Source organism: Meles meles, chromosome 2 (genome assembly GCF_922984935.1).
Source record: "Meles meles chromosome 2, mMelMel3.1 paternal haplotype, whole genome shotgun sequence".
Classification (NCBI taxonomy): Eukaryota; Metazoa; Chordata; class Mammalia; order Carnivora; family Mustelidae; genus Meles; species Meles meles.
Genome location: NC_060067.1, coordinates 111,352,774 through 111,375,365, shown reverse-complemented (window position 1 = coordinate 111,375,365; position 22,592 = coordinate 111,352,774). Strand labels below are relative to the sequence as shown.

At 35.4% G+C, this 22,592-nt stretch overlaps 1 protein-coding gene across 1 annotated transcript in view; it reads right to left on the bottom strand.

Annotated features, from left to right (window-relative positions):
- The window catches only part of STPG2 (sperm tail PG-rich repeat containing 2), a 638,369-nt gene that overhangs the window by 478,565 nt on the left and 137,212 nt on the right, over window positions 1–22,592 (bottom strand). The window contains exon 7 of the mRNA XM_045997411.1: window positions 10,045–10,152. Coding sequence (XP_045853367.1) covers window positions 10,045–10,152 — 108 coding nt within the window. The remainder of the gene's footprint in view (window positions 1–10,044; window positions 10,153–22,592) is intronic.

The window sequence follows — 22,592 nt, the reverse complement described above, 5'->3', positions numbered from 1 at the left end:
TATTCCTCACCGATGCCACTATAATAAGCCAACCTCCTAAAATAATTCAGAATTTGTTTGTAATTCTTGCACTCACTATCCCTTCCAACTTCATCCTATTCAAGACTGATGTGTAATCAAATACTGTGTCTACATGAATTATTCTTTTTCCCCCTTCAGTGTGGTTATAAGTATTCACTTGGAATACAATGGTACACTTGTTTCCATGCACTTTTAGTTTTAGGGGTTTTTTTTAAGCCTTCCCATTCTTATCTATTTATTTTTATTTTTGACTATATGGAACACTGACATGATTCTAAAAGACAAATATGTATTTTTAAAAGTATACTCAAAGACTTGACCCTCCTTTCATTTCCCTTCTACCCCATGGATGCTGCACCACTAGAGGAAAACAGTCCAAATTTATAACATTTGCTAATTTTCATGTATGGAAATTATTATCACACTACCACATGGCTAATCTCACACTACCATTATAATAACATCAACCAACATGCAAAACTGGAAAAATTAAAAGTTTGGTTCCTGCAAGCCAACAGAAATGAACTCCTGCAATATACCAGCACTTCCACTCCATCTCTTTATCATCCCTTGTAGGTAACCAACTTCATTGTTTTCTGGTTTATACTTTATGTGTTTATATAAAAATAAGCAGATATGTGTATGTTTCAGTTGTACAATATAAGGGTTGTATAATTCTATATATTACTCAGTGCTCATCATGAAAAGTATATTCTTAATCTCCTTTACGTCATCCATCCTCCCACGTATCTCCCCTCTAACAACCACAAGTTTATTCTCTATATGTAAGAGTCTGGGAGGGGGGTGGTAATTGTTTGTCTCTTTTTTTCCTTATTAGTTCATTCGTTTTGTTTCTTAAATTACATATGGATGAAATCATATGGTATTTGTCTTTCTCTGTCTGACTTATTTCTCTTAGCATTATAACCTCTATGTCCATGCATGTCATTGCAAATGGCAAGATCTCACTTTTTTACAGCTAATATTCCAGTGCAGTGTGTGTGCATGTGTGTGTGTGCGCGCCACTTCTTTATCCATTCATCTACGAATAGACACTTGGGTAGCCTCCATATCTTGACTATTGCAAATAGTGCTGCAATAAAAATTCCCAAACAGACATTTTCCAAAGACATATAAATGCCCAACAGAAACAGGAAAAGATATTCAACATCACTAATCATCAGGGAAATGCAAATCAAGATCACAAACTTACACCTGTCAGAATTGCTAGAATCAAAAAGACAAGAAATAACATGTTGGTGAGGATGTGGAGAAAAAGGAATCCTCATGCACTATTGGTGGAAATGTAAATTGATGCAGCCACTGTGGAAAACAGTGTGGAGTTTCCTTGAAAAATTAAAAATAAAATTAACCATATGATCTAGCAATTCTACTACTGGGTACTTACCTAGGGAAAACAAAACACTAACTTGAAAAGATATATGCACCTTTCTACTTATTGCAGCATTATATGTATGTTTCTCAATTTCCTTTCTTATACAAAAGGAATAATGATGACTAGGCCTGATTCTGGATGAATCTAATCAGTCTCTGGAAAAGAGGAAATAAGACAACTGAGTATCAAAATGTGTTAAAATTCCAAGGAGTCAAGATGGCGGAGGAGTAGCAGACTGAGAAGACATCAGATTGCAGGAGTTCAGCTAGATAGTTATCAAACCATTCTGAACACCTAGAAACCCAACAGGAGATCGAAGAGAAGAGGAGCAATTCTAGAAATGTAAAATCAACCACTTTCTGAAAGGTAGGATGTGCGGAGAATGAATCCAAAGCAACAGGAAGATAGACCACGGGTGGAGAGGCCGGCTCCCAGCAAGAAGTGGAGCAATGGAGCACAAAATTCAAACTTTTAAAAGTCTGCTCCACTGAGGGACATCGCTCCAGAGGCTAGGCAAGGGTGGAGCCCTCGTGGGAACAGTGTGGACTCAGATCCCGCAGGGTCACTGAAAGATCAGGGGTGTCTGAGTGTAGCAGAGCTCACAGGTATCAGAGCTGGGAACCTGGCTACAGAGACAGAGCCGAAGAGTGAGTTCTCAGCTAGGGGTTACCTTAAAATGTGATCCACGGCACAGTCAGGCCACTGCTCTTTGAGCAGAGACCCCACAAGAGGCAAATATGGGGAGACCCACCTCTATCCGCTAGAAGAGCATAGTGGCTGGATCTGCCAGGTTTGGAGACTCCTAATGGGACTGTGTGCCAGAGACAGAAACACTTGGTCACGGGCCAGGTTAGCTCAGAGCTTGGCCGGAGACCAGGGAAAGAGGAGTGATTGAGAGCTTTTCACGGACAGCTCCCGGCTCCTCTGGGCTGGAGATTGGGAGGCTGCAATTTTCATTCTCATCCTCCAGAGTTCTACAGAAAGCATTCAAGGAACAAAAGCTCAAGAGTCAACCTAAGGAGATTACTTAGCCCGGCCCCTGGCAAGGGCAGCACAATTCCACCTCGGGCAAAGACATTTGAGAATCATCCCCCTTGGGCAAAGACATTTGAGAATCACTACAACAGGACCCCCGCCCCCCCCCCCCCCCCCCGGGAGATCAGCAAGAACATCCAGCAAAGACCAAGCTCACTGATCAAGGAGAATAGTGGAATTCCAAGGAGGGGAAAGCAAAGCATGGAATTCATGGCTTTATCCCCATGATTCTTTAGTCTTGCAAACTTAATTAATTCTTTTTAATTTTATTTTTTTCTTATTCTAATTTTTTTAACTTTTCCTCTTTCCTCCTTTAACATTTTTAAACTAGTTTATCTTAACAATACCTTGCTTTAAAAAAAATCTTTTTATACCTTTGTTATTATAGTCATATTTTATCCTTCATTGTATCTAACTTTATTTTTTGTATACATATAGGGTTTTTTCTTCTAAGAATTTTGGGATACAATTTATTCTAATAGATCAAAATACACCTTAAATCTAGCACAGGGCTTTGTTTTCATCTCCAGCCTGAGCAAATTCTCTCCACTTTCTTTTTCTTTCTTTTTCCAACCAACATATCTTATCAATTCCTTTTTTAGAATGTTTTTTTAAATTTTCATCTTTACAGTCATATTCTATCCCTTCATCGTGTTTACCCTTATTTTTATTTATATACAAATTTTTCTTTCCTTAAAATTTTGGGAGGTAGTTTCTTCTAAGAGACCAAAATACACCCAAAATCAAGTGGATGGCTCTGTCCCATATATATATATATATGTCCCATATATATATATATATGTATATATATATATATATACATATATATATATATATACATATATACATATATATACATATATATACATATATATACATATATATACATATATACATATATGTATACATATATATATACATATATATACATATATATATACATATATATATGTATATATATATATATATATATATATATACATATATATATATATATATATATATATATATATATATGTATGTATGTATATATATATATAACTTTTTTTTTTTAACTTTTAGTCCCTTTCTTCACCCCCTGATTTGGGGTCTGTTCTGATTTTGTTGACATTTGTCTGGGGTATTTGCCACCCTTTTAGTATTTTATTCTCTCATTCATATATTCTTACCTGGATAAAATGACAAGGTGGAAAAACTCACCACAAAAAGAAAAAGAGAGAGTACCAAAGGCTAGAGACCTAATCAATATGGACATTGATAATATGTCAGATCTAGAGTTCAGAATGACAATTCTAAAGGTGCTAGCTGGGCTCAAAAAAGGCATGGAAGATATTAGAGAAACCCTGTCTGGAGAAATAAAAGCCCTTTTTGGAGAAGTGAAAGAACTAAAATCTAACAAAGCTGAAATCAAAAAAGCTATTAATGAGATGCAACCAAAAATGGAGTCTCTTACTGCTAGGATAAATGAGGCAGAAGAGAGAATTAGTGATATAGAAGACCAAATCATGGAGAATAAAGAAGCTGAGCAAAAGGGAGACAAACAACTACTTGACTACGAGGGAAGAATTCAAGAGATAAGTGGTACCATAAGATGAAACAATATTAGAATAATTGGGATTCCAGAAGAAGAAATAAGAGAGAGGGGGGCAGAAGGTACATTGGAGAGAATTATTGTAGAGAATTTCCCTAATATGGCAAAGGAAACAAGCATCAAAATCCAGGAGATGGAGAGAACCCTCCTCAAAATCAATAAAAATGGGTCCACACCCTGTCATCTAATAGTAAAATTTACAAGTCTTAGCGACAAAGAGAAAATCCTGAAAGCAGCCCGAGAAAAGAAGTCTGTAACATTCAATGGTAAAAATATTAGATTGGCAGCTGACTTATCCACAGAGACCTGGCAGGCCAGAAAAAACTGGCATGATATATTCAGAGCCATAAATGAGAAAAACATGCAGCCAAGAATACTATATTCAGCTAGGCTATCATTGAAAATAGAAAGAGAGATAAAAATCTTCCAGGACAAACAAAAACTAAAAGAATTTATAAACACCAAACCAGCCCACAGGAAATATTGAAAGGGGTTCTCTAAGCAAAGAGAGAGCCTAAAAGTAGTAGACCAGAAAGGAACAGAGACAATATACGGTAACAGTCACCTTACAGGCAATACAATGGCACTAAATTCATACCTTTCAATAGTTACCCTGAATGTAAATGGCCTAAGTGCCACAATCAAAAGACATAGTGTATCAGAATGGATAAAAAAACAAAACCAATCAATATGCTGTCTACAAGAAACTCATTTTAGACCCAAAGACACCTCCAGATTTAAGTGAGGGGGTGGAAAGCAATTTACCATGCTAATGGACATCAAAAGAAAGCTGGGGTGATAATAATTATAGCAGATCAATTAGATTTTAAGCCAAAGACTATAATAAGAGATATCATACTCAAAGGGTCTGTCCAACAAGAAGATCTAACAATTTTAAATATCTGTGCCCCTAACAAGGGAGCAGCCAACTATATAAACCATTAATAACAAAATCAAAAAAACACATCAACAATAATACAATAACAGTAGGGGACTCTAACAGCCCCTCACTGAAATGGACAGATCATCAAGCAAAAAAGATCAACAAAAAATAAAGTCCTTTAATGACACACTGGACCAAATGGACATCACAGATATATTCAGAACACTGCATCCCAAATCAACAGAATACACATTCTTCTCTAGTGCACATGGAACATTCTCCAGAATAGATCACATCCCAGGTCACAAATCAGGTACCAACTGTTACCAAAAGATTGGGATAATTCCTCTCATATAATCAGACCACAATGCTCTGAAGCTAGAACTCAATCACAAGAGGAAATTTGGAAAGAACCCAAATACATGGAGGCTAACGAGCATCCTACTAAAAAAGGAATGAGTCAACTAGGAAATTAAAGAAGAATTGAAAAAATTCATGGAAACAAATGATAATGAATACACAACTGTTCAAATCTGTGGGACACAGCAAAGGCAGTCATGAGAGGAAAATATATAGCGATACAAGTCTTTCTCAAGAAACAAGAAAGGTCTCAAATACACAGTTTAACCCTACATCTAAAGGAGCTGGACAAAGAACAGCAAAGGAAGCCTAAGCCCAGCAAGAGAAGAGAAATAATAAACATCAGAGCAGAAATCAATGAAATAGACACCAAAAAAACAGTAGAACAAATCAATGAAACTAGGAGCTAGTTCTTTGAAAGAATAAGATTGATAAACCCCTGGCCAGACTTATCAAAAAGAAAAGAGAAAGGACCCAAATAAATAAAATCATGAATGAGAGAAGAGAGATCACAACCAACACGAAAGAAATACAAGCAATTATAAGAACATATTATGAGCAACTATATGCCAGCAAATTGGACAATCTGGAAGAAATGGATGCATTCCTAGAGACATATAAACTACCACAACTGAACCAGGAAGAAATAGAAAACCTGAACAGAGGGATAACCAGTAAGGAGATTGAAACAGTCATCAAAAATCTCCAAACAAACAAGAGCCCATTTAAAAAAGAATTAATTCCTATTCTCCTGAAACTATGCCAAAAAAATAAAAATGGAAGGAAAACTTCCAAACTCATTTTATGAGGCCAGCCTCACATTGATCTCAAAACCAGACAAGGATCCCATCAAAAAAGAAAATTACAGACCAATATCCTTGAAGAACACAGATGCGAAAATTCTCACCAAAATACTACCCAATAGGATCCAACAGTACATTAAAAGGATTATCTACCAAGACCAAGTGGGATTTATTCCAGGGCTGCAAGTTTGGTTCAACATCTGCATATCAATCACTGTGATACAATACACTAATAAAAGAAAGGAGAAGAACCATATGATACTCTCAACGGATGCTGAAAAAGCATTTGACAAAGTACAACATCATTTCTTGATCAAAACTCTTCAAAGTATAGGGATAGAGGGTACATACCTCAATATCATCAAAGCCATCTATGAAAAACCCACAGTGAATATCATTCTCAATGGAGAGAAACTGAGAGCTTTTCCACTAAGGTCAGGAACATGGCAGGGATGTCCATTATCACCATTCCACATAGTACTAGATCCTAGCCTCAGGAATTGGCCAACAAAAAGAAATTAAAGGCATCCATTTTGGCAAAGAAGTTAAACTATCACTCTTTGCAGATGATATGATACTTTATGTGGAAAACCCAAAAGACTCCACTCCAAATCTGCTAGAACTTGTACAGGAATTCAGTAAAGTGTCAGGATATAAAATCAATGCACAGAAATCAGTTGCATTTCCATACACCAACAACAAGACAGAAAAAAGAGAAATTAAGGAGTCAATCCCATTTACAATTGCACCCAAAACCATAAGATACCTAGGAATAAACCTAACCAAAGAGGCAAAGAATCTATATTCAGAAAACTATAAAGTACTCATGAACAAAATTGAGAAAGACACAAAGAAATGGAAAAAAGTTCCATGCTCATGGATTGGAAGAACAAATGCTGTGACAATGTCTATGCTACCTAAAGCAATCTACACATTTAATGCAATCCCAATCAAAATCCCACCCATTTTTTTCAAAGAAATGGAACAAATAATCCTAAAATTTATATGGAACTAGAAAAGACTTTGAATAGCCAGAGAAATGTTGAAAAAGAAAGCCAAAGTTGGTGGCATCACAATTCCAGACTTCAAGCTCTATTACAAAGCTGTCATCATCAAGACAGTATGGTATGACATAAAAACAGACATATAGATCAATGCAACAGAATAGAGAGCCCAGAAATAGACCCTCAACTCTGTGGTCAACTAATCTTCGACAAAGCAGGAAAGAATGTCCAGTGGAAAAAGTCTCTTCAACAAATGGTGTTGGGGAAATTGGACAGCCATATGCAGAAAAATGAAACTGGACCATTTCCTTACACCACACACAAAAATAGACTCAAATGGATGAAAGACCTCAATGTGAGAAAGGAATCCATCAAAATCCTTGAGGAGAACACATGCAGCAACCTCTTCGACCTCAGCCATAGCAACTTCTTCCTAGAAACATTGCCAAAGGCAAGGGAAGCAAGGGCAAAAATGAATTATTGGGACTTCATCAAGATCAAAAGCTTTTGCACAGCAAAGGAAACAGTCAACAAAACCAAAAGACAACTGACAGAATGGGAGAAGATATTTGCAAACGACATAACAGATTAAGGGCTAGTATTCAAAAATCTATAAAGAACTTATCAAACTCAATACCCAAAAAACAAATAATCCAATCAAGAAATGGGCAGAGGACATGAACAGACGTTTTTGCAAAGAAGACATCCAGATGGCCAACAGACACACAAAAAAGTGCTCCACATCACTCGATATCAAGGAAATACAAATCAAAACCACAATGAGATACTGCCTCACACCAGTCAGAATGGCTAAAATTAATAAGTCAGGAAATGACAGATGCTGACGAGGATGTGGAGAAAGGGGAACCCTCCTACACTGTTGGTGGGAATGCAAGCTGGTACAGCCACTCTGGAAAACAGCATGGGGGTTCCTCAAAAAGTTGAAAAATAGAGCTACCCTATGACCCAGCAATTGCACTACTGGGTATTAACCCTAAAGATACAAATGTAGTGATCCGAAGGGGCATGTGCACCCCAATGTTTATAGCAGCAGTGTCCACAATAGCCAAACTATGGAAAGAACCTAGATGTCCATTAACAGATGAATGGATAAAGCAGATGTGGTATGTGTGTGTGTGTGTGTGTGTGTGTACACACACACAAAATGGAATACTATGCAGCCATCAAAAGAAATGAAATCTTGCCATTTACAATGACGTGGATGGAAACTAGAGGGTATTATGCTGAGCGAAATAAGTCAATCAGAGAAAGACAATTATCATATTATCTCCCTGATGTGAGGAATTTGAGAGGCAACATGGGGGGTTTGGAGGTAGGGAAGAAAAAAATGAAACAAGATGGGATCAGGAGGGAGACAAACTGTAAGAGACTCTTAATCTCACAAAACAAACTGAGGGTTGCTGGGGAGGGGGTATGGATTGGGTGGCTGGGTTATGTACACTGGGGAGGGTATGTGCTACGGTGATTGCTGTGAAGTGTGTAAGCCTGATGATTGACAGATCTGTACCCCTGGGGCTATTAATACATTGTATATTAATAAAAAAAATTTCAATTCCAAAAAAAAGGGAAAAAAAGGTGTTAAAATTTCCCAGGTGGTTTTAATACACAGTAAGTCTAAGCACCATTGTTATAAAAGAAGTCTTATGTTTTAAAAACTAATAGTTGAAGACCTAAGAAATTCAATGCATTTAGATAAAATACAAAGAAACTCCTTAAATCAATAACTAAATATTTCAGAAAAATTTCTATTTCTAGAAATAGAAAATTCTATTCTACTCTACTCTATTCTAGAAACCAAAAATTATTTTCTTCATCATCCCCTTAAACCAAGTTTATATCATATTTTCCATTTCTGAAAATATATTCAAAAATTTTTAATTGATGCCAAGTGATATCAAATAAGGTCTACATATTAGAGGAATAGAAAGAGCATAAGAACTGAGGGCTCTAGTTATGAAAGTGATATTTTTAAAAAATCAAGGACACACATACACACACACTCAAAATATTCTATTCTCACACATCTGCTTTATAAAGTACCTTAAGTACTATCAAGTCGCTCAAGGCAGACACCTGCTATTCATTCTTTTTTTTTTTTCCCCATTTTCTGCTATTCATTCTTGATTCTTCCCAGTCCCTCAGCACAACATCTAACCCATTAAAAAGTCATGTTAATTATTTCTCCAAAAATATACCTGCAATTCATCTTCTTGTCTCCAAGGAGGTACCTCTTAAGCACAATGAAACTACAGTAAGCTGTAGGCATGTGAAAATTAATAACCTTCCTGAGTTAAGATAAATTAAAATAATCAGAGCTGTACGTAGTACAGTTGAATAAATACTGCAAATACTTTGATCTACAGGCTATCACATTATAAAAGTTTGCTGGTATTAAATTGCCATGGAAATATCTTAGATACCTTCAAGCCGCCTTGGTGTATACCCTGCAAAATGTGATACAATTACTGTGAAATATACTCTTGCATCACAAATAAAGACCCTAGTTGCAGTTGTAGATATGATCTATCCCCACCCTCCACAGAGAGCCTTCAGAACCTTCTCTGAAAAATATGAATATCCTTAAAGATTACATGTTAATACTCTATTTATTCATTGGCAGAGTACATTTTAAAACAGACTAAATCTCTTATAAGTTAAACTGAACATTCACATATACAAATTTAAAATGCTTAATAGATGGTTTCAATTCAAATATTCACCTTTGCATGTTACTGTTAATATTATAATCTTATTTCATTTCATTTTACCCATATTTTCTGGCAGTATGATTTGCCCCATCCATGTCTGTTTCCAATTTGCTTAAATATCACTTTTCTTTTTATGATCTCCCCAAAACACCATCAGATTTGTTGCTGGCTTCACATTGTATCTATTATGTTCTATGTATAAAAATGACTATAGAACATTACCTGGGATTGAGAAAGAAAAGCAGGTGATGCATCATTTACACTTGGTATCATACTTTCGGCCTTCTGAAATTGACTTTTAATGTCATATTTTCCAGGCCCTGGTACTCCCTAAATTACAGAAAGGAAAAATACATGTTCTCATTAAGAAAGCATCTATAGTACCTAAGGGAACAGTTGGCTAAATATATGAACCAAAGCTACAGGGTTTTTAAGCAAATTCCTATGTGATATTACCAAAGTACTTCATTAAAAGGAAAGCCAGAACAAACTTCTTAAGAGAAACAAGGAAAAAATTTCCCTTAGCAAAGCTCCCTAGGAACCTGAAAACACACTACTTGAAACTTTGCTGCCCTCTACTGATAGAGTACAGACAAGACGATCTATTTCACATAATTAAACATTACAATGAATAAAAGTGGCTCCTGTATTTCTTCTATTTAAATATATACAACCAAATTTTCTCTAAGAAAATATTTCACTGTCTTTTTAAATTTCTCTTATCCAATAGGCTACTTCTTTTCCAACAAATAAGCTTCAGGATATATTTTATTTCAAATACAAATGTTAAAAAATGAAAAAAAAGTAAGACATTAAGTATTAACCAGATGCTTTACAATAGATAAAAATTAATTCAGTAAATTCTGAGATTGACTTTTTTATTATCTTAATTAAACATACCTAACTTTATATGTATAAATATACATCAAGAATTTAAACACATATATATATTTATCAAACATATACAAGAAGTGCTATTTAAAAATATACCAGAAAGTGTTATATATTAATCATTGAATACTTTAATTACCTTGATAGAGTACCTTTAATAGTATAAAAAGGTTTCAAATCTTCTGTTTGATATATATCTCCTCTACTTTTCTGTAGTTAAAAGAATTATTTCTGAATTTACGAATTACATACTTGGGTGTATAATAAAATTCCCTCAGCAAATTCTGTCATCTCTATCATTATTATATGTCCAAAACCAACATTTTCTCTCCACTTTCATAAACACCATGATCCAAGCCTCCATCTGTCACCAGGATCTTCCTGACTGCACCCTGCTTCCACCGTTGCCCTCCTTCAGTCCACTTTCAACATGGCAGCTAGTGATGGATCTGGTTAGACTGCACCACTTGCCTTCTCAAATCCATCCAATGCCTCGTAATCTCACTTTGAACAAAAATCAAGGTCCTTAATGTGATATGAATTTCACCCCAGACACACTATCACCACTCTAACTAATCTCCTATTACTCTCAGATTTCCATTCACACTGTTTATCACAAAGATCAGGCATATATCAACCTGAGGACTTTTGCACTCTGTCTGGGATGTTCTCCTAAATAGCTCTATAGCTCACTCCTTCATTTCAGTCATGTCACTATTCAATGTTACCTTCTTAATGAGTCACTTCCAGGCCACCCAATCTAAAATTTAACTGCATCCTCCAAAAACTTCCCACCCCATTCCCACCTATTTTTTAACCTTATCATTTTTTACTATCCAAAATACAATTTTCTGTTATGTTGTTAAGGCCCAACAGGGCCATTATTATTTGTTTTGTTTGCTACTGTTTCTTTAGAGTACAGAGGAGTATGTGGAGCATAGTAGGTGCTCAGTAAATATTTGCCAAATAAAAAAAAGGATGAATGCATGAATGCATGCATTGAATCCTAGATTTTCACTGATCATCTAATGGATTTGGAGATATGTTCCTCTGGGAAATAAAGCAGCTCCAAATAAGAACATTAACCACTTTGAATAATGGTAAAATATCTTAAAGCCCACATATTTAATTTAATAATAATAATACTTGGGAAATTTCTGTTTAGGAGAAATTCTCATCTATAAGTTTTCATATTAATAGGTTTGATTCTAAAAAGTTATTCAATGGTCTGTGTTATCTTGTCTCAGATGAACAAATCTATGCCATTATTTTGTGCCTGGTAGAATAGATGCCCTTTGGCTATGGCATGTAAGATTGTTTCTAAATCTATGAACTTACAGTAAGTTAGCTTTAGAATTAAAGAAATGTCTACAGAATTCTGTGTTTATAAAAACCTATGAGATATGAATCAAATACAGAAATATAGAAAGCATAACTTCAAATACACAATATTAATCTATTTTCTTGAACTTTACAGACATGCTTTATCCATCTTCCCCATATAGACAGGCTTAGTAAAAAATATTCAGCTACTGACAAACCGGGATAACCTTTCTACTGTTATAAACAGTAGTATAAGTGGCCATTACTATGGATCACAGGGAAAAGACTGCGAATAATTAGATATGAATCTAGTCTTGGGAAGTATTTTGCATTAAAGCAGAAATGAAACCTTGACGTCTTCAATGAGTACTTATTTTTCCTTTTTTACTGTTTTTTCAAAAAGTTTCTAATGTTACTGAACTTTTTTTCACTAAAACAAGAGATAGAAGTACAATTAGGCCTTTGCTTCTAAAAAGTTAAGTTTAGGATTGAATAGCCAATTAAAATATTTTTTTAAAAATAGAAGATAATGACCACTCATGACAAGTCTCCATTTATGACAATATAAAGTGGAAAGACTTTGAGAAGACCAAACCCTAGGTACAGGCTGAAAATTCTGTAACGTTTATCCTGCTTTTTCAAATTGTTATCAACAGACCACCTACATTAGTATCAACCTATTAAATACACAGCCCCCTTCCCCACAGTGTCTCATTTGAGATCTAGTGGATCAGAATCTTGTTCGGTAGAGGAATCTACACTTTTAACAAGCTTCACAGATGATCCTCATGCATAATAAAGAACCACAGCTCAGTCCAAAAGAGGTCACTATTACAGCATCTTCTGCTAAACACATGCATACATCTCAAAGAAGAAGGCCTCTGCGCTGGGTACAGAGATTAAAGATCACTGGGGAAGGCTGTTTATCTTTTCATGTGTAACCCAATAAAAAGGGGCCACTTGCTTCAAATAAAAACCGGGGTATAATTATCCATTTGATGATAGGATGGCATACAGGGGTTAGGAGGACTAGGGGAAGTCACACGGTTTTACCTACACTCCTGTACCTTGGAGTCAAATCAATGATGATTTCTTATTTTTTTCATTAAAAATATTAAAAGTTTACCATGTGCAAAACACTGGTATATAGTAATAAAGAAACATGGGGTCTGCTTTTGAGAAGCTGACACTTTAGTTGTTCTAAACCCAGGCTACACATGATAATCATCTGAAGAACTTACAAAAATAATGACGACTCATTCCACCTTATTCAAATTAAAGCCAATGGAAATGAGACCCAGGTGTCTTTTTTATTGTTGTTGTTGTTTTTTAATTTAATGCTTTTTGGTTGATTCTAATGTGCAGTCAGGATGGAGACCAAAATCGGTTTAAAAATCACATTGCTAGGCCTCATCCAGGTGCAATCACTCCAAAGGTTCTGTAACCACCTTGTTTCCTAGTATTTCTGAGTCCCCCTCACATAAATAAGGACCACAGTAAGACCAGGTTACCAGGTATTTCTTTCAGCTCACATTCTACAATTTTAACTTCTGCAATCATATTTTTAATTTTCTAATTCTCTAAATCTTTAATCACATTTGCATTATGTTCTATCTTTCCAAGGATATTAATTATAATTTTATTTATAATTCTGTTCTCTTTATTGTCTTTTTTCTTGAAGTTTTATTGATTAGGGATTTTTTGTTTGTCTTTCTCTGTGTTTCACATTGGAGGATTCCTCAAATGTCTGGTGATCTCTTGCTCCCCATTCAGATTTAAGAGTGATCCACTAAAGGAATTGGTTGAAAAATCCACATATGGATAGATTCGACTTAAAACGTATTGGACTTCATTATACTGTGATGGAATCATAACTCAGCCTTTGCATTAGTGGGCCCCAAAACGTCAGTTTTTTCTCAAGTCTGGCTGACAAGTTAGGTGAGTGGGAAAGGTACCTGGAACTTTCTTCTATATATAAACTTTCATTTACACCCTGATTTTTTTCTTGTCTTACTTTTAATTATGAAAAATTAAAAACATGCAAAAAATAGAGACAGAATAGGTTAAGAAATTTCTTTATACCCATCACCCAGGGCCAATAATTCTCAACTCATACCCAAATTTGTTTTCTAATCCTCCCAACTTCCCCAAATCCTCACTCCAATGATGTAGAAGCAAATCCAAAATATCATAATTTTATCAATACATACTTCAATCAGCATATATTTCTGGAAAATAAGGGATTCTTTAACATAGACAAAAAACCATTTTTTAGGGGCCCCTGGGTGGCTCAGTGGATTAAGCCGCTGCCTTCGGCTCAGGTCATGATCTCAGGGTCCTGGGATCGAGCCCCGCATCGGGCTCTCTGCTCTGCAGGGAGCCTGCTTCCTCCTCTCTCTCTGCCTGCCTCTCTGCCTACTTGTGATCTCTCTCTCTGTCAAATAAATAAATAAAAATCTTTAATAAAAAAAAAACAAAAACCATTTCTTATTATCTTAAAAAATCAACAATCATTTGATTCCTTATTTATTCAGTTCCAATTTCTGTGACTGCCTCATAAATTTATGTGTACAATAAATATATGTATATATTTTTTATATGTTTATCTGAATCAGAACCTAGTTAAAGCCCATACTAAGCAGGAATCAAGCCTCTTATAATCTATAGTTTTCTTCTCCATCACTTTATTTTTTTTCTTTCACTTTATTTGATGAAAAAACTAAGTTTTGTACAATTTTTAAGCATTTCCACAGTTTGTATTTTCTTGACTAAATATCTATGTGTCTCCTGTCCCTCATACTTCGGTAAGCCAGCAGTTTATATAAGGGCTTGATCAGACTCTAATTCAATTTTTTTCAAGATTACTTCATAGATGGTGCTGTATACTTCCACCAGGAGGTACTTTTAACAGCTGGTTCTTTCTATTCTGCACCATTAGCAGCCATTAATGATTTCTGACTAGATGCAGTAATTTAGTAGGGGTTCCAAAATGATAACATAATTCTATAATTCCTCCATATTTATTGCCCAAAATATTTCTATAATTGAAATGCTCTATAAAGAGAGACTTCTCTCAATATTATTTAGTTACCCTAAGGTATAGTTCATATAGGAAAAGGAAGATAAATGCTTGGGGTTTTTTTTTTCCTTTTATTTATCAGTTTCAAAATACCAAGCAGATTCTTGCATTTTCCAATACCAATCAACAGGTCTTTAAAATTCTAATTTTAAACTCATGGATTAAATACATTTGTATTGCTCTTTGATACTGAAATTATCTCATCTTCAGCTGGTGGGAACGTAAGTCCTTTTGACATAATCCCAGTAGTCTTTCATGGTTCTCTTGATTTCTGGTATGACAAGGTGCTTCAGATTCTTCAGATATAATTCCTGCCCCAGACCTGGAATTAACCACTTCTCCAAGGAGCTCTTTCTATCTGGAGTCTAGGAATACCCTCCATTTTTGTTACATCGTCTCATCCCTTTCCTCTCTTATTTATGTCAGTGTTCCTAAGTCCAGAGACTATCTCATTTTATTTCTCCACCAACAGACCTCACATCTTCTCCAGGAGTGGCCACGAGGAAGTCACCTAGCTATAAGAGATTGTGCTTCCTATCCAGATTATCACCAGCCCTGCTGTTTTCAGTCCCACCTGCCACCTCCAAAGTCATTGATATTCCTGGGCTTTTTAAAGGTACTGTAAGGTGACTAGCTTTCTTGTTGGCATCCCTCTCTGAAGATAGTTACATAGCAGCTTTCTCTATTCGACTATTTCACATTTACCCATCAGCTTTCCATATTTGAAAACTGAAGCCATCTTTTATCTATGATCTTCTCCTCTCCCATTCGTTTTGTGTTTGTAGTATTGCACCTTCCTTATTCTTTTACTTATTAGTTAGTGGGGTGTTGGGAGTATTGTGGGCCTAAATGTAACTCTCCAAAATTCATATTTTGAAGTCTTAACCCCCAGTACTTCAGAATATAATTGTATTTGGAGATAAGGTTTTTAAAGATATAATTAAGGTAAAATGAGGTTTTTAGGGTGGTCCCTAATTCTGTATGACTGGTATATGGTCTTCGTAAGAGAAGGAATTTTGAACATAGACATGGGTGTGCACAGAGGAAAGGCCATATGAAGACACAAAATAAAGACAGCCATTTATAAGCCAAGAACAGAGGTCTCAGAAGAAATCACTGCCAACACCTTGATCCCAGACTTCTAGACTCCAGAATGGTGAGAAAATAAATTTCTTCTGTTTATGCCTCTCAGGCTATGGCACTCAGTTGTGACATTCCTAGCAAACTAATGGAGGGAGGAACCTAAGATATAAGCATGGATTCAATCTACCTTTTTCAACAGAAGTCCATTTATCCCATTCAACAAAACTAAAAAATGTAAAGTATTTCATGAAGATAGAAATATAGCAGAAAATATAACAATGATACCCACCAAGTCTAAGAGTTATGCCGATGGTAATTTTGAGAAGGGAAAAGTCAGTTTTATACCTCTGACAAATAATAGTTCAATAACACTAACTGAATAGATGGGACTATAAAGATAGACTGATGAATACCACCTATAACTCTTGGCATTTCTGCATCTCTCTTTGAAATACAGATGATAGATTTTGCAAGATTTCTCATATTTGCACAGAACATAATAGTATGCGTGTAGTACCTGAAATTACGCCATGGACTTAAACTTATTATTCCAATATAGAACTCAAAATAAAAAATACCAAAACTGACAAAATTATAATGGTTATCAAACAAGGTTTGGTGTAATAAAATCTACAGAGAAGTCTAACATTAAGATTTTGAGATTTTCATTTTCTTCTATGCACTTTAGTTTCACATCTAATTTAATTGTTGCTTGTTCTGCCAGTGTAATTTTGGAAGTGGCCTCGTTCTAAAGTTTATCCACATATATCCATGCTATAACACTAAGACATTGCACAAAGGGTGCATGGGGGGATACGGAGGTACTTAGGTCTTTTTACTAGCATACATCTAGGTATCACAGAAAGGTTTTCTTGTATTTAAGAGGTTTTTCTTAGTCTATAAAGCTCTCACTTCTGCAATCAATACTTTCTTAGGTAGTGCTTTTGTTCACCCTATCTTTGATCCTTCTTACAAATAAAATGAAGAAACATTAATTCCCTATATTTACTGAGCACCACTGTGTGGCAGGCGTTATACTTGATATATTCCTATGTTATCTTTAATCCTTAAAAATCCTGTAAGATGGACAACATTACTCAAGTTTGCCCAATAGGGAAAATAAGATCTACAGAGATTCAATAACTTAGCTTTAAACACAAATAGTAGATGCACAAACTAAACTAAGGTCTGAGTAACTACAAAGCTCCTCTTCCCTCCTCCCACCCCGGGAGTATTTTACAAAAGATCAATATTGCAGATATTGTGACAAAAATTATTGAAAACAATGTATTAAGCTATTATGGGAACATGCCCTACTTTATATATTCTGGAATGCAGCCAGATTAGTGATTCCAGCTGATATCATATGGATTAGAAAAACTAGGCAACTGAGTCCAGCAAAACCAGAGAATCATTGTACTTGTGAAGACTAATTCCAGTAGACCTAGAATCAGTATAAGTTGTTTTACTAAAGTATCTAGAAGGCACTGATTCCTGGTCAAGGTATGAAACTACTGACTAATAACCTTGCTTTGCAATTATCGCTCCCATGAGTTTCAGAATGGTTTGTATTAGCTTATTAGCATCGTGCATTGATAACAAGGACATGGATGATCTGCACCTGGTCTCAGTGAGACTCCTGCAGGACTTTACTGTTAGTACTGGTTATGTAGCAAAATATCCTATGTGACCAGCAAAGTACAAGAAACTGTGGAAAGACTCCATTTGTGCTCCCCAATTCTAAGCTGTTCATGCATTTGTCTGTATTTCCTGATCAAGACATAATGTATAACACATGCCCTAGTGTGGCCTTAGAGAAGGAAGACAATTAGAGCTCACTCCTGACCTCTGTGGAACCCATATTACCATGTAGCCTTTAACTACAAAGAATATTCTTACTTTAAAGTTGTTGCTATTTGTTGCTGTTATTGTTGTTTTTCTGCAATACACTTAACTTTTAGGAATTGTCCTTTTTGATCTGTACTCGAGGAACTACCGAACACTCATGAAAGAAATTGAAGAAGACACAAAAAGATGAAAGACCATTCCATGCTCATGGATCGGAAGAATAAACATTGTTAAAATGTCTATACTACCTCGAGCAATCTATACTTTCAATGCCATTCCGATCAAAATTCCACCAGCATTTTTCAAAGAGCTGGAGCAAACAATCCTAAAATTTGTATGGAATCAGAAGAGACCCCGAATTGTTAAGGAAATGTTGAAAAAGAAAAAGAAAACTGGGGCATCATGTTGCCTGATTTTAAGCTTTACTACAAAGTTGTGATCACCAAGACAGCATGGTACTGGCAAAAAAACAGACATGTAGACCAGTGGAACAGAGTAGAGAGTCCAGATATGGATCCTCAACTCTCTGGTCAAATAATCTATGACAAAGCAGGAAAAAATATACAGTGGAAAAAATGAGTCCCTTCAATAAATGGTGCTGGGAAAATTGGACAGCCTTGTGTAGAACAATGAAACTCTACCATTCTCTTACACCATATACAAAGATAAACTCAAAATGGATAAAAGACCTAAATGTGATACAGGAATCTATCAAAATAGAACATAGGCAGTAACCTCTTCAACATCAGCCACAGCAACTTCTTTCAAGATCTCTCTCCAAAGGCAAAGAAAACAAAAGTGAAAATGAACTTTGGGGACTTCATCAAGATCAAAATCTTCTGCACTGCAAAGGAAACAGTCAACAAAACAAAGAGGCAACCCACAGAGAGATATTGCATTCAGAAGATATTCACAAATGACCCTACAGACAAAGGGCTGATATCCAGGATCTATAAAGAACCCCTCAATCTCAACATACACAAAACAGATAATCATGTCAAAAAATGGACAGAAGACATGAACAGACACTTCTCCAATGAAGACATGCAAATGGCTAACAGACACATGAAAAAATGTTCATCATCACTAGCCATCAGGGAGATTCAAATCAAAACCACATTGAGATACCACCTCACACCAGTTATAATGGCCAAAATTAACAAGACAGTAAACAACATGTGTTGGAGTGGATGTAGAGAAAGGGGAACCCTCTTATCCTGTTGGTGGGAATGCAAGTTGGTGCAGCCGCTTTGGAAAACAGTGTGGAGATTCCTTAAGAAATTAAAAATAGAGCTTCCCTCTGACCCTGCAATTGCACTACTGGGTATTTACCCCAAAGATACACATGTAGTGAAAAGAAGGGCCATCTGTACCCCAATGTTCATAGCAGCAATGGCCATAGTCGTGAAACTGTGGAAAGAACCAAGATGCCCTTCAATGGATGAATGGATAAGGAAGATGTGGTCCATATATACTATGGAGTACTATGCCTCCATCAGAAAGGATGAATACCCAACTTTTGTTATCAACATGGATAGGACTGGAGGAGATTATGCTGAGTGAAATAAGTCAAGCAGAGAGAGTCAATTATCCTATGGTTTCGCTTATTTGTGGAGCATAAGGAATAACACGGAGGACATGGGGAGATGGAGACGAGAAGGGAGTTGGGGCAAATTGGAGGGGGAGACAAACCATGAGAGACTGTGGACTCTGAAAAATAATCTAAGGGTTTTCGAGGTGGGAGGTTGGGTGAGCCTGGTGGTGAGTATTATGGAGGGCATGTATTGATGGAGCACTGGGTGTGGTACATAAAAATGAATTCTGGAACACTGAAAAGAAATTTTAAAAAATAAATTAAAATTTAAAGAAAAAAAAAAGAAAGAATTGTCCTTTGGGGCCCTGAGTCTTCTTTGTCTATCCAGCCCTATGCGCCACTTTTAGTGCAATCATGAAAAATAACAAATTGGTTTTTTGTTGTTATATTGTTGTTGTTTTAAGACATTACATTTTAGGGGCGCCTGGGTGGCTCAGTGGGTTAAAGCCTCTGCCTTCGACTCAGGTCATGATCCCAGGGTCCCCACATCAGGCTCTCTGCTCAGCAAGGAGCCTGTTTCCCTCTCTTTCTCTCTCTGCCTGCCTCTCTGCCTACTTGTGACCTCTGTCTGTCAAATAAATAAATAAAATCTTAAAAAAAAAAGACATTACATTTTAGGGTGATTGGTTATGCAACAAAAGATGACATAAACAATAACTGAGATTTACTAAGCACCTACTATTTGTCAGGTATTACTTCAATTCAAGACCAAAAAAAAAAAAAAAAAAAAAAAACCTGTGCCACAAATTACTTCCAAAAGCAACAGAGTTTGAAAGCATATGAGACAGATATTACTGGTTGCTACCACATCCCAATTTCCACTCTCCCTTTCCACCACCTTCTGCTAGAGAAGGGTGGCCATGTGACAATATCCTGGCTAATGAATATAAGCACTTGTCTGAGAGAGAAAATAGAAGCTAGAGCAGGGCTGACAGAAAGATAAGTTCAATTCTGAAATATTAGTTTTGTAGTTGTTATAAAATGTCAAGGTAGAGATGTCATATGGACAGTAATTCATAGAAGACTGGAGTTCAGAGAGTTCAGGGTATAAATACATACTGGAAGCAATCTGTATATTTGAAAATGATGAGTACAAATAGGTGGTACCTAAAGCCATGAAACTAAATGTGGTTTCTGGGAAAATTATATTTAAAAAATTATATAAAGAAAGGTCTTAGAATATTATGTAAGATTTATGTGATTCTTTTATATATTTTATTATATTATTTTAATTTGATCATATTCTTAATATCATTCATCTTTTTAATGGCCCATATGAATTAATGAATCATTCTAGTCTTAGACTTTATTCTAACAATTTTTCAATCATATACTATATTCTTCAGCTAATATCTAGACTGAATATTTTGGTTAGACTGGTGATTATTCTATTTTCCAACACCGAATTAACATATCTATTCTAATTCCTAAAAAAAAGATGATACTCAGCATCCTTTTTATAATATAATATATTAGGAGAAACAAATTTATATAATATAAACATAATGAGAAGAATTTATAAGCAACTTAAGGGAAAGTTTGCAATTTAAAATATTTTCAGCATGCTTCTATCAACATAATTTTTGCTATTTGTTTATACTTAGCACTGTGTTCTTAATAAAAGGAAAGTGCCTTTTTGTTTAAAATTAAAAATAAGTATGCCCTGGATTTAGTTAGCTTTTTAAGTGACTCATCATAATGACTGATCAGCCAAAGAAATACATATCTTTTACTTGAGAGTGTAGAAAAGAACATGTGTCTCTTATATTCATTTTCATAATTGCAAGATAAATTTTGGTTCATTTAGAAAGTATAATTCATTCTTTCTGATCTCAGGAAACAAATAGCCTGCACAAAGAACTAATTTTAAAGAACTAATTAAATTGAAACAGAACCCAATCAAATTAACATGGCATGGAAAACTCCAAGTGAACAAAACAGATTTGAAAAGTAACTCCGTGTTAATAAGAGAACTACAAGTGTCACTGGGTCTCAGATACAACAATTCCGTTATACACCACCAAAATTAGAAAATTAAGTGACAGGATATGCTTTGTAGGATAAATCAGAAATAGAACAGAAATAGAAAATAAAAGTAGTTTTCCCATGTAAATCTAAACAAGTATATCAGGAGAGGCAGAATTCAAGCCACTAGGTTTGACCGTATATTGTTGCTTTGGAGTAGAAGGTTATTTTATGCAGTCCCAACCATTCCAACATGCAATGAAGTAAGGCTGATGAAAAGCTACTCCTTAATATATCTGTTGAAATAACAGTTCGTATCAACACTGGTGATAGCAATGCAGTTCGGTCAAAATACAGTAAATCTGAAGTTACCCTGCCAAGTTCTGAACTAGAGTAAATAGGACTAAGTGTGACTATCCTGAAAAATCTTACCACAATGATTAAGAATTGTGTAAGAGTTTTGTGCTCAAATATTTTTCACCAAGAGAAAATATATACAAATAGTTTATATAGTTTCCCCATAATTACTGTATCTTATACGGTGGATTATCTAGTAGCAGCCAAGATTTATAATGTCTGTTTTGGTAAATTAGTGCCAAGTAAATGTTCAGAGTTCACTAACATTTATTACTGTGCAATGCAACATGAACTTCTGAATAGTTACTTAATATGAGTGTACTCTTCCTGTTCTTTGCAAACCCAAATTTTCTTTTTAAAGGAAAAAGAAACAATAACACTTAATAATACAAAGACAACTGAACACATCCAAATAAAATAATGTTAAAAGTTATAAATCTTAAATGAAGCTAAAGGACCCACACAAGATTAACTGATATTGACATGGATGAAGAATTCAAATGTCTACTGGAGCTGGAGTTCTATGGAAAATGGTACACTGGAAATCATTCACCCTCACTCCCAGGGGTAGAATTTAATTAGCTCCAGTTGATTGTTGTTAGAACGGGGTGTTGGTTTTCATTTTTGGTT